General features: G+C 39.2%; 1 protein-coding gene across 2 annotated transcripts; it reads right to left on the minus strand.

Moving 5' to 3' along the window:
- Positions 1 to 5,181: 5,181 nt before the first annotated feature.
- calr (calreticulin) lies at positions 5,182 to 10,329 on the minus strand. Of its 2 annotated transcripts, XM_016228808.1 has the most exons (10): positions 10,270 to 10,329; positions 10,051 to 10,165; positions 9,575 to 9,676; positions 8,414 to 8,617; positions 8,194 to 8,288; positions 7,884 to 8,093; positions 7,538 to 7,651; positions 6,917 to 7,060; positions 6,712 to 6,804; positions 5,182 to 6,615 (listed from the first exon to the last, which is right to left on the minus strand). In XM_016228808.1, the coding sequence occupies exons 2-10, from the start codon at positions 10,142 to 10,144 to the stop codon at positions 6,397 to 6,399; spliced, it is 1,275 nt and encodes a 424-aa protein (XP_016084294.1). In that variant the 5' UTR covers positions 10,145 to 10,165; positions 10,270 to 10,329; the 3' UTR covers positions 5,182 to 6,396. The 2 variants fall into 2 exon arrangements, with proteins under 2 accessions (XP_016084294.1, XP_016084285.1); XM_016228799.1 differs by lacking the exon at positions 10,270 to 10,329 and having other exon boundaries at positions 10,051 to 10,262.
- Between the last annotated feature and the right edge of the window lie 993 nt (positions 10,330 to 11,322).

Consider the following 11,322-nt stretch of genomic DNA (forward strand, 5'->3'; position numbering starts at 1 on the left):
TAACATATGGACGGATCAAGTGAATTCAAATGCATTACGGAGACCAAATCATGATTGTTAAATGTTTTTTTTAGTAAACGCCAACCCCTCTGCCAATCAAAAGCTATTAGGAGCTCATAGGATCTTTCACATCAGACATCTGCATCACCATGATGCATCAAATTGCTTTTCTGGCCATGTTAGACTAAGTTCTTACAGAACCCAACTGTTTTTTAAATTGTAGTTCAACAGCTCTGTCTGTCTCCCATTAGGCGGTTACTGGTGCATGCTAATGCGATGTTGGCACACAATATTCAGCAAAGTGCCACCAAACATTTCCTTGCCCCGCTGAGAAAGGAGTAGGAGTTTTTGTTGTGCTTCTTTATAAAAAAAATAAAATAAAAAAAAAACACTTTGGCCTTTCAGGCTGTTCTGATTACAACTAATTTCCTGAAACGTATTCTGGCATGTTCTACTTAAAATTACCACACTCCTACAAAGCAAAGACTTAGTAAACCATGATTAAACATACAACAAAAAATACCATCAACTAAACCAACTAAATTATCTTGGCATCCTAATCTGTCTTTCTGTCATGCTGTCTTTACACTGCAAAGTCAACAAAGAAGCTGAATAAAAATATTACAAAAAGATGCATTTACAAATGCTTAAAAACAGAAATCACAATTGCAGAAATAATGTGGTGAAAGTAATGCTACAAATATGATATTATGAAACATTAAATGCTTCATAGAAATAATACTTTTTAAATAAAATGTAAAAAAAAATTAATATTTCAAAGAGTAAAGTAATTCATTTACATCACATTAGCTATGTTTCCATCACCCTGTTTTTATGCACATTTTGAAGCATCAGAAACGAGTGATGGAAAAGCCAAATTTCAGGCAAAAAAAACGCTCGCTTGAGGTGGTTTTTGACTTGTGTGAAAAAGGGCTAATGCGAATAATGGGAGCGGACTGATCTCGTTGCAAAGCATCTGAAATGTTGTTATGGTCATTCTTAAATGCCCAGGCAAAGTCTGCCGTCAAAGTATTTCTATATACAGTGGGTACGGAAAGTATTCAGACCCCCTTAAATTTTTCACTCTTTGTTATATTGCAGCCATTTGCTAAAATCATTTAAGTTAATTTTTTTTCCTCATTAATGTACACACAGCACCCCATATTGACAGAAAAACACAGAATTGTTGACATTTTTGCAGATTTATTAAAAAAGAAAAACTGAAATATCACATGGTCCTAAGTATTCAGACCCTTTGCTCAGTATTTAGTAGAAGCACCCTTTTGATCGAATACAGCCATGAGTCTTTTTGGGAAAGAGGCAACAAGTTTTTCACACCTGGATTTAGGTCCCAGAACTGTCTTACGCAACTGTGTTCCTAAACAGCAGGCATCCACCTCTGAAACCAATGACCATATTTATTGTGTTCTCTTTCATCATCTCGTGTTCAACATCCACCTATGGGAAGGGCATCCATACCTGACCTCTGCAGAAGCATCCAATTGCACCAAGTCTGGCTAGACAGACAGAAGCACGCAGCCAATGTAAGGCCCCAACCCCATACCTGAGAGCATATAAGGCCTGCATGCACCGCTGTTCTCCAATTGAAATTCGCTTCTCGCGTTCTCCAGCGACGCTGTCTTAAAGTTTCCACGACTCAGTGCGTCAAGCTTGGCCTTTCTGACTTGGACACATCATCCCTTAATTGGGCTGACCAGCCCAATCCTGCACTCTCTGAAATAAAGGTAATAAATAAACAGCTAAATAAATAAATACAAATAAACAGCTGTCACTGGGGTGGTACCTTTTCATATTAGGTTCTAATATGTACACTTTAAGTACCAATATGAACCTTTAAGGTACCAAAATTGACCCTTTAGGTACAAATAAGTACTTTTTGAAAAGGTACCACCCCGGTGACAGCTGCTGTACCTTTATTTCTGAGAGTGTGCTTTCCCCTAAGAGGACATCTTTGCGGGCAACCTCCCATTCGCCGACAAACCAGCCAGTTCCGGCGATGATGATGATGCGGGTCTTCTCGGGGTCACAGAGGACGAGGAGGCCATACCGCCCTCTGGCATTCCTGTGGCGTTTTTCTGCTAATGCCCCTGTGGCCTGACCCCAGTCCTCCTGGACATGTGTGAACAAGCTGCCGCTCGCCTCAACATTGAGTGGCTGGCTCCACAGTGCGCCACCGACCAGGAAAGGGACATTTACAATGGGACGCTGCTGACATTCTGAAAGAAGAAATCTCTTCCATCCTAGAAAAGGGAGCGATTCAGGTGGTGCCCCTGAGTCTGATAAATCAGGGATTTTATTCTCGTTATTTCCTGGTTCCAAAGAAGGACGGTTCTCTCCGCCCCATTTTGGACCTCCGAGTGTTAAACAAACATTTTGAGGAAATGCAATTTCAGAATGTTAGGATGATTCCAAGGGCCCGATGAGGGAGAGGGGCCTGGAACGTGATTTTTACAGAGGGGGAGAGAGATAATCCCTCTGTTATTTGCCCAGCCGTGGCGCCTCCCCCTCCGCACAGACCTATCTCAAGCGTAGGGAGATTTATCACCCACACCCAGACAGGGTGGCTCTCTGGGCCTGGCCCATGAGAGGACAAACTTAAACACACTAGGGCTTACCTCGAATATGGTTGCTACTATACAGAATGCCAGGGTCATTTATACATGGTCCTTATACGGTTTTAAGTGGCAAGTGTTTGAAGGGTGGTGTGACGGGCGTGGTCTCACATCGTATTGGGGCTCAGTTGCTGATATTTTGTGTTTCCTACAAGACATTATGGATAAATGCAGGTCCTTTTCCACAATTAAGGTCTACCGGGCAGCTATTTCTGCCTGTCATGTGGGCTTTGATGGCTCAACGGTCTAGCAGCATCCTCTAATCCGCAGATTTATGAAGGGTGCCCGTCGTTCTTTGCCAGTCATCAGGAGAACTGTTCCTGAATGGGACCTCTCCAAGGGATGCTTCTGCAGAGGTCAGGTACGGATGCCCTTCCCATAGGATCTCTCCATTCAATGTTCAGATAACCGGGGTTATGACAGGAACCTATTGTTTCATCTGCTCGCTCGAGGCGCAAGTAATTTATTATATATAAAAATGATTATATTCAGTGGCTTCTCCTTCTTTTCTTAGTGATATTTGATGCCAGTTTATCAGAAAGTGATGATTTTGTTTTCTTTGACTTGTAATATTTGGTTCTTTGCCAGTCATCAGGAGAACTGTTCCTGAATGGGACCTCTCCAAGGGATGCTTCTGCAGAGGTCAGGTACGGATGCCCTTCCCATAGGATCTCTCCATTCAATGTTCAGATAACCGGGGTTATGACAGGAACCTATTGTTTCATCTGCTCGCTCGAGGCGCAAGTAATTTATTATATATAAAAATGATTATATTCAGTGGCTTCTCCTTCTTTTCTTAGTGATATTTGATGCCAGTTTATCAGAAAGTGATGATTTTGTTTTCTTTGACTTGTAATATTTGGTTCTTTGCCAGTCAAAATAGCATGTATTTACAGTACATTCTTGCCTGGGTGTTTATATACTGTATGTGTTGTTGGGTTTATTTACATGTGTGTACCCCATACATGTTTCATGTCCTGTATGTGCACAGCAGTTATATGTGTGTGTCAGGGTTGCCAGGTGCGTGATTACGGGATGTGTCAGGCACCTCCTCCTTGGAGCTACCATCTTTCTCTGGCTTACAGAACCTCACTGTGAGTGTATTGGTTCAGTGGCTTCTCCTTCTTTTCTTAGTGATATTTGATGCCAGTTTATCAGAAAGTGATGATTTTGTTTTCTTTGACTTGTAATATTTGGTTCTTTGCCAGTCATCAGGAGAACTGTTCCTGAATGGGACCTCTCCATGGTGCTGGAGATTCCGTCTCAATATCCTTTTGAGCCCCTGGGAAGTATTTCCCTAAAGCTCCTGTCCTTCAAGACAGCTTTGCTCTTGGCCTTGGCATCAGCTAAACGTATCAATGAGCTACATGCACTCTCTGTGCATTCCTCGTGCACAAAATTCTCTCTTAGCGGAGATAAGGTTTTCTTTAAGCCTAATCCGGCTTTCACATCGGAGATGTTGGAGTGGCACTTTGGCATATGAATCGAAGGGAGTGCAGCCCCCAGCTTCTCCCTATACGTTTGTGGATTACTACCGACTGGATGTCACCAAAACCTCGGAAGCATATTCTGTTTTAGGGGTGGGGTCTTCATAGCCCCTCCTTGTTACCGTCCTTTTTCCTTTGCAATTACATATTGTAATAAAGAAACATAGGGTGAATGGGCCAGCAAGCCACGCACATTCATATCAACAAGCATGTATTTACAGTACATTCTTGCCTGGGTGTTTATATACTGTATGTGTTGTTGGGTTTATTTACATGTGTGTACCCCATACATGTTTCATGTCCTGTATGTGCACAGCAGTTATATGTGTGTGTCAGGGTTGCCAGGTGCGTGATTACGGGATGTGTCAGGCACCTCCTCCTTGGAGCTACCATCTTTCTCTGGCTTACAGAACCTCACTGTGAGTGTATTGGGCAATCGGGGAGCTGTCCATGTCTCTCCCATAGGTGGATCTCGAACATGAGATGATGAAAGAGAATAATAGGTTACTGTCGTAACCCCGGTTCTCTGAAACATCAAGTGGAGAGATCCACCAGCTTTGTCCTGCTTGCTGCATGAGAAGTGAATATACTTACTGGAGAACAGCAGCGCATACAGGCCTTATATGCTCTCAGGTATGGGGGTGGGGCCTTACTGGGCATTGGCTGCATGCTTCTGTCTGTCTAGCCAGACTTGGTGCAATTGGATGCTTCTGAAGAGGTCAGGCACGGATGCACCTTCCCCTTGGTGGATCTCTCCATTCAATGTTTCCAAGAACTGGGGTTATCAATAACCTATTGTTTCGTCTGCTCGCTCGAGTCGCAAGTAATATATATATATATATATACACACACTACTTTTCTTAGTGATATTTAATGCCAGTTTATCAGGACGTGACGATTTTGTTCTCTTTGACTCGTTGGATGGAAACGGTGATCATCCACATGTTTAATGCGATATTCAAATTTTGTGAACAAGTTAAATTTGCAACTTTGGATGGAAACCCGGCTATTGACTCAGCTGACCAAAAAAAAACAGGAGTCCTTGGAATAGATGACTGCCACATGTGCTGCTAATAATTTATTTAGTTAATGCTCTCAAAAACTAGTCAAAACATTACTCTTTTTGTAGTTTTATTATTGGACAGCAACTTTTATACCAGAGCTTTTCTTCTCAATATGTCAAGGAATGTCCTTCAAACACAAAAAGTACAAAATATATAGTTAAAAAAAAGGTCACAATCTATTTTGCTGGGAGAAGTATCTGATTGAAGCAGTATAGCAGTGCAATATTCACAATGGCTGTGAAATCGCTGTTGGAGAGCAGAAGTGTTACTAGAATAGCTATGGAACTTTCCTCGTAACACCCTTGAAATCTCACAAGCTTTCCATTTTTCCACACTCCACAGATTTAGGGCCTGATTACCACATTTGCCAAATTAAATCAATCAGCAATTCAGTTACTGAAAAGAACCAAAGCAAACACACACAAGAGTTTTCTCATTTCAATTCTGCATTTCAACTTTTGGGAAACCAGGTGTATCAGAATTTGCTTGCTGACCAAGGCCAGATCAAAACTGTATCAGCTTGTGAGATCCAGAGTCTGTTTAGGAAAGTACACAACCAAGATTTTAACCTGGTCACTGATAGATTGACATTGAGAGCGAGTAAGAGGTTATGAATTTGAGGTTTGAGTTAAGACGAAACATGCAATAAAGTGAGGTCTCTCTCGCAAACCCAACATACACACGCAAAACTGTGTCAAGCCAAAATGCTGTAGATGAGATGGCATCTATCTAAAGAACTCGGTATATTCTGTAACAGAAGTGAAATCGGAACAAAATGGTGGCAACAGTACCTCAAAACTGCTCCACATTATCAACAAACTAGATAAAGTTCATGTTTTTTTGAGGTAATTATTCTAGTGTCTGAGTATTGTAGCTACCAGTTGATTACTGTTATGATTCAAGTTTCAGGTCACAGAATTGCTTAGCAAAAAGGATATCTGACATTTGTAAACATGAGCGTTACATTTTTATGGATCATATCTCACACTATGTTGGCTCCCTTCAACCCTGCCTGAATGAAAATGCTTGGGACTTTGCTTGACATCATGCAAATGAAAATTATGAAAAAAGTTAATATATAAATAGGTTTGTAGTAGTGGAACGGGACAAAAAAATCCTGCCGGAATCATCCTACACACAACAAAAAGGAATGTCCAGCATTAGTCCAGTTCTCTGCATTATACCCCATTAGTCACAAGTTCCTGTTGAAATCTACAACTCATCTTTGAGTTTAGAGTCTGTTTCCTCTTCTTCCTCCGCCGCCTCCTCCTCCTCCTCTTCTTCTTCTTCTTCCTCTTCCTCCTCTTCGTCCTCTTCCTTATCTTTATCTTCCTCTTCATCCTTTGGCTCCTCCTTTCTTGTCTTTTCCTCTTCATCATGCTTGTTTCTTTCTTCTTCTTCTTGACTTCCCTTCATCTTCTTCTCAGCATCCTGAGAGGAACAAAAACATCAAAATGAGAAATTGTATCAAAACTACAATTTCTAAAAATTATTTAGGATAGAGAGATAATAATTGAAGAAGCATACCTTTGTGGCACCCCAAGTCTCATTGCCAACCTCTTCTGCCAGCTTGGGGTCGTTGGTAATGAGGAAGCTGTCAAAAATTGTGCCAGACTTCACCTAAAAAAAAGAAGAAGAAAATACAAGGAGAGGTGGTTTAAAACATGTCAATAAACAGTTATTAAATATTTGAAAACTGTAACTGTCTTTGAGACACAAAGCAAATCGCTACCTGCCACAGGTCCAGTCCAATCACTCCGACGCTATTGTATTTATAGATTTCGTTGTCAGCGGTGTACTCCGGGTTATCAATCTCAGGGTGCACCCATTTCCCCTTGTAAGCAGGATTGTCAATCTGGCGGGGTTTCCACTCACCCTTGAAAAGATTAAAAATGTAATTTGGGAAACAGCAAACAGACCCAGTATTCATTGTGACAAAACAATGTTTTTAGGTATTATCTGCATCTTTGTTCAATATTAAAGCCGGCATGAAATTTAAATGTACCATATACATGTTCTAAATGCATGTTATTGATTTATAGTGAACGATTCATCCATGTAGTCCATATGTTTCATTTTTGTAATTTGTCTCTTAATTAGATCTTCCAGTGAAATGACAGACTTCTCTCTGGTGATGTACGCCAGGTATCTCCAATCTGCATAAACCCACCATTTCTCACAATCGACCTCAAGCTTACTTTCAGCTCTGCCTCCATCCTATCAACAACTGATGGACTGAACTACCCTTCCTGACATTTATTACTTACGATAATCGGTTTTACTCTGATGTATGTCACAGTGCATAAAAAAAGAAAAGATCTGTCGCTATGTCCGTTAAAGAAAATGTCAGTACCTTGTATTCAGGATTGGTGACCATGGGCGGCTCCCACTCCCCATCCATCTCATCGTCCCAGTCATCAGGCTTCTTGGCATCAGGATCAGGGATGTTCTCGGGTTTGTCCCAGTCCTACAGAAACACACAGACAAAGATGATATCAGACAAGCCGAGATGAAGATGACACATAATTTTATACTTTATATCAGAACAGCTGTTAAGCTACAGGAAATCCAGCAAATGAAACAATTTACTTGGTGATCTTTGCATATCCACTCCAAATAGGGGCTTATAAAGTTAATCTGTTTTGCGACAAACAAGAGAAAGAATCTCTTTGGTTTCTGGACGAACAACAAGGCCTTACCTCTGGTTTCTTGTCATCAGGGTCGTCGATCTTCTCCCTCTCGTCCCAGTCTTCAGGTTTTTTCGCTTCGGGATCTTTGATCTTTTTGGGAGGCAGGAAGTCCCAGTCTTCTTCCAAAGATCCAGACTCTGCCTTCTTATTATCAATCTTGACTTCATAAGTGTTGTCAGGATTGACAATTAATGTGTATAAGTGGGTGTATTCATCATCCTGGATGATAAAATACATGGTATATGAACTTGTAGGACTGGTGCCATGGTGCATTATGGGACAAAAAATAAATCAATCAATAAATTAACAATAGGATTACCTTGCATCTAACGTCTTTGTTGATCAAATGATTTTTGCCTTTGTAATTGAAGATTACATGTACTTTCTTAGTGCCAGGGCCACAGATGTCAGGACCTGGAAGTGATAAAATGCTAATTAAATCATCCTGCGTGTCCAAAAGCACAAAATGTTTTGATACATGTCCAATTTCACATCAGATTTAAGATGTTCATCAGTAAAGTGGTTATTAAGATACTCACCAAACATGATATTATATGTGGAGTCTCCATGCATATCTTCCTGTTTGAGGTCTGATGGGAAAAGTTTGATGTAGCCTCCACCACAGTCAATGCTCTGCTCATGTTTTACAGTGAACTGGATCACGAGGGGCTGATCCTTGTTGCTGAAATCAGCGAAGCGGGATGACAGCGCGTAGAAATGAGCATCCTGACTGGTCTGAAGACCTGCAAGTTTACAATAAGATATCTGAGCAACTTTTAATAACTTTTCAGTTATTAAAATCCCCATAGAAATCATCTGATGAGTAAGGCTACAATTAATGATTATTTTGATAATCAATTATTCTGTCAACTGTTTCTTTGATTAATCGGATAGAAAAATCCAGAAATCGATTAATCGGTTTCTTTCTTTGATTAATCAGATATAATTATTAAAAATAGAATAATTTTAATTAAAAATAAACATTTTAATCCATTATTTAAAGAATTGTTATTTCACATTCTATCCAACTTTGTCCTTCAAACAATGTGTAATTTGAAGGCAATGAAAACAAATATAAATGTTAAAAGAGACAAAGTAGGAGGAACACACATTCAATCATCAAAACATTTTACATATTTACTCCGTTATAACGGCCACTTTAATGCTACCGCCTTCATAAAAAAAGTACAAGTTTAAAATTCTACAACAAGAAATATTAGAGAAAAATAAAAGCATCAATATTTTTGGTCCTTTTTATTTTTATTTTTTTGAAAGACTGCTAATTTTGAATGTGAAATAAAAACAAATCTGCTTAAAGTAAATGAGATACATATGGCCTCAAATATATATTTTAATTATATACATTTATATTTTTCATTTCACACTGTCTTTAAGGCATACTATATTCCTCAACCTCAGCAAAGCACAAAGTTAGACAAAAATGGGACTAAATTTAGTCTGTGCCAGGGTTACTGGGCCCTAGAGTACACCTTGTTTTGTAATGTTTTGAAACATAGTAAATATCAGATGGTGTTATTACATGCCTGCAGCTCAGAAGAGCAGAGGGATTGATGTTTTAGACAGTAGCCCCTCCCCTGGCCTATTATTCAGTGCATAAAATAATGCAAAACGGAGGAAACCCCAAATTCAAACAAACTGGTGTGTTATCTGGAGCATGACAAATATAAAGCAACACTCACCCTTATCTTTCTCAGCATCACCATAAAATTTGCCTGCAGAGAGCACAAACTTGCCGTAGTCTGATCTATGCTTGGATTCCACCCATCGGCTCCTCCAGGTGTCTGAAATGTGCATGTGTGACATGAACATGAAATTAAAAGCATTATCATTAGCATGTATATATTTATAATTATGAGTAATATCAGATTAAATCAAGGACGTTTGCTACTTTGACCATATCATTCATCCATGCTGCCTTGACTATTTGTTATAAGATAACCACTATCTAAACCGACTAAGATTTTTAAATTATTATTATTATTATTATTACTTAATGAATGCAACACACCATTGTCGCGAAGCCATTAAAAATGTATATAGTGAATCCATCACATATATAACATCACGTCTATGGTGACTCCATCACATGCTCGAAAGCCACAGAAAGCATAAATTGCATTCAAAAAGCATAAAAACACAAATGCTTTAAACTTACCACCGTCTTCAAATTGCTCTCGGAAATAAACAGATGATTCTGCAGTTATTAAAGCGATGAACACCGCCATAAACAGTAGAGATAACGCTGTCATCTTTGCAGTAAAATATATACCCTTTTAAGGGAGTTAGAATATTAAAATATAAAGAAAGTGATTTAATAAGAAATATGAGGCTTGAATATGTATATATAATGAGCTCTGTTTGGCTCTTCTCATGCCTGCAGAAATCACTGTGCGCTGTTATCTTTCGCACAGTCTCGCCTCTAGACTGGGAACAGATGGCTGGCTCTGATTGGACGGTAGCTGGAGATGATAGCGTCACACCGGTCAGCCAATCAGATCATTTTGCGGAATGCCATGGGAACGTCCTTTCTGGCCAATGCCAGCTGACCACGCGTTTGGCAGACACCAGTGATGAGAAGACTCATTTCCGCGAATCGGTTCAATGAACCGGTTCGGAAAACTGATTCAGTGGTTCTAATACGTTCTTACGTGGTCCCTGACATCAGGCAGTCTATGGTATACTACACGATCTAAAATCTTTCATTAAAGCCGTATGTATATACTACTCTTTTTCAGATTATAAAACCGATTATACACGTTTTTTTAATTAAGTTTGATTAATTACGGCGTTACTGGCTTTTTGCACGTTTTAATAAAATGCTATACAACCAAGTCTGTCATCTATGTTAATTAAGCAGTCTTACAATAAAATTGTGAATGTAATATTTCTGATATTTGGTTATTAAAGAGATGGTGTTTGTTTATTTTCACTGCAATTTATTAAACCAAGCAAGTGGTTTGCAAAATCTATATTGAGATATCAAGTTAAGAGTTTGAGAGCTTGGCACAATATATTTTATTTCTCTCTTTCTCTTACATTAGATAAATATCAGTAACAATGCCATTTCCCGCTGGTGTCTGTGTTATCAATGGGAAATGGAAATGCAGAATTTAAGCTTGCTCAACTAATATTGACAAACAGCACTAAGCCAAACCCTAAGAAGAAAACTGAATGTTTAGTCATTTAAATTTTAAAATGCTGTTAACAAAAAATCCCACCCTGTTTGGCATCACTTGGCTGATTTTTATTTGTAGACAAAGCCCTTACAAAAGTTTAGAATTTTAGCTGGTGGCATAAAATGGTTCATCCATCAAACCTTTAGTGATGCTCAAGCACAACTTCAAGTTAGTTCTTTCAGTAAACATTATCAAAGCTGACAAGCAAAAATCAAAAAGCTTATGCTACTATTAGCAAGGAATTTGTCAAA

Source organism: Sinocyclocheilus grahami, unplaced genomic scaffold (genome assembly GCF_001515645.1).
Source record: "Sinocyclocheilus grahami isolate Dianchi unplaced genomic scaffold, SAMN03320097.WGS_v1.1 scaffold16.1, whole genome shotgun sequence".
NCBI classification, from domain to species: domain Eukaryota; kingdom Metazoa; phylum Chordata; class Actinopteri; order Cypriniformes; family Cyprinidae; genus Sinocyclocheilus; species Sinocyclocheilus grahami.

Coding starts and splice junctions, on each gene's coding strand:
- calr (XM_016228808.1), bottom strand. CDS start 10,144: ATGACAGCGTTATCTCTACTGTTTATGGCGGTGTTCATCGCTTTAATA. Junction 9,677..10,050: donor AGAGCAATTTGAAGACGGTG/GTAAGTTTAAAG, acceptor TGCACATTTCAG/ACACCTGGAGGAGCCGATGG. Junction 7,652..7,883: donor CTGATGACAAGAAACCAGAG/GTAAGGCCTTGT, acceptor GTGTTTCTGTAG/GACTGGGACAAACCCGAGAA.